The sequence below is a fragment of the Plasmodium knowlesi genome, assembly GCF_000006355.2.
Source record: "Plasmodium knowlesi strain H genome assembly, contig: PKNH_00_4, whole genome shotgun sequence".
NCBI classification, from domain to species: Eukaryota; Apicomplexa; class Aconoidasida; order Haemosporida; family Plasmodiidae; genus Plasmodium; species Plasmodium knowlesi.
In genome coordinates, this window is record NW_024070040.1 from 8,985 (window position 1) to 13,202 (window position 4,218).

The 4,218-nt window shown below is 39.4% G+C and overlaps 1 protein-coding gene across 1 annotated transcript in view; it reads left to right on the forward strand.

The window, feature by feature from the left end:
* PKNH_0000700 (SICAvar, type I (fragment)) overlaps positions 1-3,743 on the forward strand; it is a gene marked incomplete at both ends in the record, with an annotated part of 5,423 nt that extends 1,680 nt beyond the window's left edge. The window contains 2 exons of the mRNA XM_039113435.1: positions 2,362-2,489; positions 3,126-3,743. Of these exons, the coding sequence (XP_038970101.1) occupies positions 2,362-2,489; positions 3,126-3,743 (746 nt within the window). The remainder of the gene's footprint in view (positions 1-2,361; positions 2,490-3,125) is intronic.
* Positions 3,744-4,218: the final 475 nt, after the last annotated feature.

The following is a 4,218-nucleotide window of genomic DNA, read 5'->3' on the forward strand; positions in this document are numbered from 1 at the left end:
GGGGGGNNGGGGGGTAAGGAAAGAGTGTTTAGTGGTGGGGAGGAATGAAAGAGTGTTTAAGGGGTGGAAGGAAAAGAGGTTGTTCAGGGGGGGTGAAAGGAAGACGGTTTAGGGGGGGTGAAAGGAAAGAGTGTTTAAGGTGGGGGGGGGTTGGGGAAGAGTGTTCAGGGTGTGGGGAAGGAAAGACTGTTTAGGGGGGGGTAGAAGGAAAGAGTGTTTAAGGGGGGTGGGATGGAAAGAGTGTTTAAGGGGGGTGGGATGGAAAGAGTGCTTAGGGGGGTAGAAGAAAGACTACTTAGGGGTAAGGAAAGACTAATTAGGGGTAAGGAAAGACTACTTAGGGGTAAGGAAAGACTACTTAGGGGGAAGAAGGAATGACTACTTAGGGGGGGTAAGGAAAGACTACTTAGGGGTAAGGAAAGACTACTTAGGGGTTAGGAAAGACTACTTAGGGGTAAGGAAAGACTACTTAGGGGTAAGGAAAGACTATTTAGGGGTAAGGAAAGACTACTTAGGGGTAAGGAAAGACTACTTAGGGGTATAGAAAGACTACTTAGGGGTAAGGAAAGACTACTTAGGGATAAGGAATGAGGGTTTAGGGGAAAGGAAAGGTTCTTTTCTAGGTTATTAGAACAACAATATGGCCTGGTACTTTAGCCACCCGAAGGGGAGGGGTAAGGAAAGAGTGTTCAGGGGTGGGGGTAAGGAAATGGTTACTTAGGGAGGGGTAAGGAAAGAAGGTTTAGGGAGGGAAGGAATGAAGGTTTAGGGGGAAAGGAAAGAGTGTTGAGTGGGGGGGGAGTAAGGAAAGACTACTTAGGGGTATAGAAAGACTATTTAGGGGTAAGGAAAGACTACTTAGGGGTAAGGAAAGACTACTTAGGGGTAAGGAAAGACTACTTAGGGGTTAGGAAAGACTACTTAGGAGTAAGGAAATACTACTTAGGGATAAGGAATGAGGGTTTAGGGGAAGGGAATGTTTCTTTCCTAGGTTATTAGAACAACAATATGGCCTGGTACTTAACCACTTTAAGGGGGGGGTAAGGAAAGAGTGTTTAGGGGGGGGAGTAAGGAAAGGGTATTTAGGGGGGGAGGAAGGAAAGAACGTTTAGGGGGAAGGAAAGAGTGTTTAGGTTGGGGGGGGAAGGGAAGATTGTTCAGGGTGTGGTGAGAAGGAAAGAGTGTTCAGGAGGGGGGGGGATAAGGAAAGAACGTTTAGGGGAAGGAGAAGGAAAGACTGTTTATGGGGGTGGGGAAGGAAGGACTGTTTAGTGGGCGGGGTAAGGAAAGTGTGTTTAGGGTGCGGGAGTAAGGAAAGAGTGCTTAGGGTGGGGTGTAAGGAAAGTGTGTTTAGGGTGCGGGAGTAAGGAAAGAGTGCTTAGGGTGAGGTGTAAGGAAAGAGTGTTTAGGGGGGGGGTAAGGAAAGGTATGTTTAGGGGGGGGGAAAGGAAAGAGTACTTAGGGGGGGGGTAAGGAAAGAGTGTTTAGGGGGGGGGGGAAAGGAAAGAGTGTTTAAGGGGGGGGGGTAAGGAAAGAGTGTTTAGGGGGGGGAAAGGAAAGAGTGTTTAGGGGGGGAAGGAAAGAAGGACTGTTTAGGGGGGGAAGCAAAGAGTGTTTAGGAGGGGGGGGGAATGAAATAGTTGTTTAGAGGGGTGAAAGGAAAGAAGGTTTTAGGGGGGGAGAAGGATAGGGTGTGTTCAGGGTGGGGGTAAGGAAAGATTCTTTCCTAGGTTATTAGAACAACAATGTGGCCTGGCACTTAAGCACCCTAAGGGGGTTGAAGGAAAGAGTGTTTAAGGGGGGGGTGAAAGGAAAGAGTGTTCAGTATGGGGGTAAGGAAAGAGTGTTTAGGGGGTGGATGGAAGGACTGTTTAGGGGGGGGGACAAGGAAAGAGTGCTTAGGGAGGGGAGGAAAGGAAAGAGTGTTTAGGAGGGGAGGAAAGGAAGGAGTGTTTAGGGGTAAGGAAAGACTACTTAGGGGTAAGGAAAGACTACTTAGGGGTAAGGAAAGACTACTTAGGGGTAAGGAAAGACTACTTAGGGGTAAAGGAAAGACTACTTAGGGGTAAGGAAAGACCACTTAGGGGTAAGGAAAGACTACTTAGGGGTAAAGGATAGACTACTTAGGGGTAAGGAAAGACTACTTAGGGATAAGGAAAGACTACTTAGGAGTAAGGAAAGACTACTTAGGGGGAAGGAAGGAAGGTTTAGGGGGAAGGAAGGAAGGTTTAGGGGGAAGGAAGGAAGGTTTAGGGGGAAGGAAGGAAGGTTTAGGGGGAAGGAAGGAAGGTTTAGGGGGAAGGAAAGGGAAACAACATCCACATACACAACACAATTTTTTTTTTTTTTTTTTTTTTACAGCTCAAGTATGCATCAAAGAAGCACAGGATGACACCAGCAGCAACGGAAGTGCTCTATGCAAACGACTAGAATGTATACAGAAATATTTGAAGGCAACAACAGCAAATGGAGGACAGGGGATAACTGAGGTAAGAAGGGAAAACGGCATGAATGTGCACATACATATACATATATACACGTATATGTACACATATATGCATATACATAAGTATATGCAAGTGCATGTATACATATACATGTATATATACATGTATACATATGTACATATATGCAGACGCATATACGTATGTATATACGTATACATACATATATATATACGTATATGTACATACGTACATACATATGCAGACGCATATGTACATATACATATACATGTATGTACATACATATACTTACATATACATGTATGCATATATACATACATATGTATGTATATATATATGCATATACATAGATGTACGGATGTACAGATATACATATATATACATATGCAGACACATATGTGTATATACATATACATGCATACACAGATGTACAGATGTACGCATATGTACGTACATACATACGTATGTATGTACGTATGTACATATATACATATATACATATACATGTATATATATACGTATACGTATGTATATGTATACGTATGTATGCATACATATGTATGTATACATACATATATGTATATGTATATATGCATATGCATTTATGCATATGCATATATATATATATATATATATATATATATATTATTTAATTTATAGAATGAATTTTGGGATGCTAAGGTAAAGGAGCTGTGGACAGAACTGTCTAACGCTATGAAGGATAATAAGAACAGCGCAGATCAATGTAATACTGTAGACAGTAATAAACCGGCATCTCCATCTGAAAAGGCGGCATGCAATTTTTTGCATGCCGGCTTCACCAAACTGTACGAGACGCCGTCGTCGTCAGACGACGGCAATGTTTTAAACAACCCATCGTTTAGACAAACGATGGGTTGTTTTTTACTTCACGCTTATGCAAAACATATGAAAGAAAAAGCAACTTGTCTTATTGATGAAGGAATAAACAGAGCTTTCGAGATATGGAAGGACCCAAATACTAAAGGTGCTAATTGCAATGGCAGTGGCAAGGAACCCTGTGTTCCTTGCCAATGGAATGACAGTTGGGGAAATTGCGAAATTAAAGCAAATGGCCAGGCCCCTAGCCAAAATGACAAGGTAGAGAAGAAATTGGAAGGAATTGTCAAGTACGACGGCGACGAAAGAATGAAGACAATGGCGGAAGCCATAAATAAAATGGAACTATGTGATCGTGTCCAATGTATAACAGCCCGGTGGAGGAAGCATAAGGCCAACGGCGGTACTGAACCTAGTTGGGTAAGAACATAAACATTACACATATGCGGACATATATATATACATATATATACATATATACATATACATGCATACATATACATATGTATACGTACATATATACATATATACGAATATATACGTATGCATGTATATATACATATATACGTATATGTATATATACGTATGTATGTATACATACATATGTATATATGCATATGCATTTATGCATATGCATATATATATATATATATATATATATATATATATATATATATATATATATATATATATATATATATATATATATATATATATATATATATATATATATATATATATATATATATATATATATATATATATATATATATATATATATATATATATATATATATATATATATATATATATATATATATATATATATGTATATATATATATATATATATATATATATATATATATATATATATATATATATATATATATATAT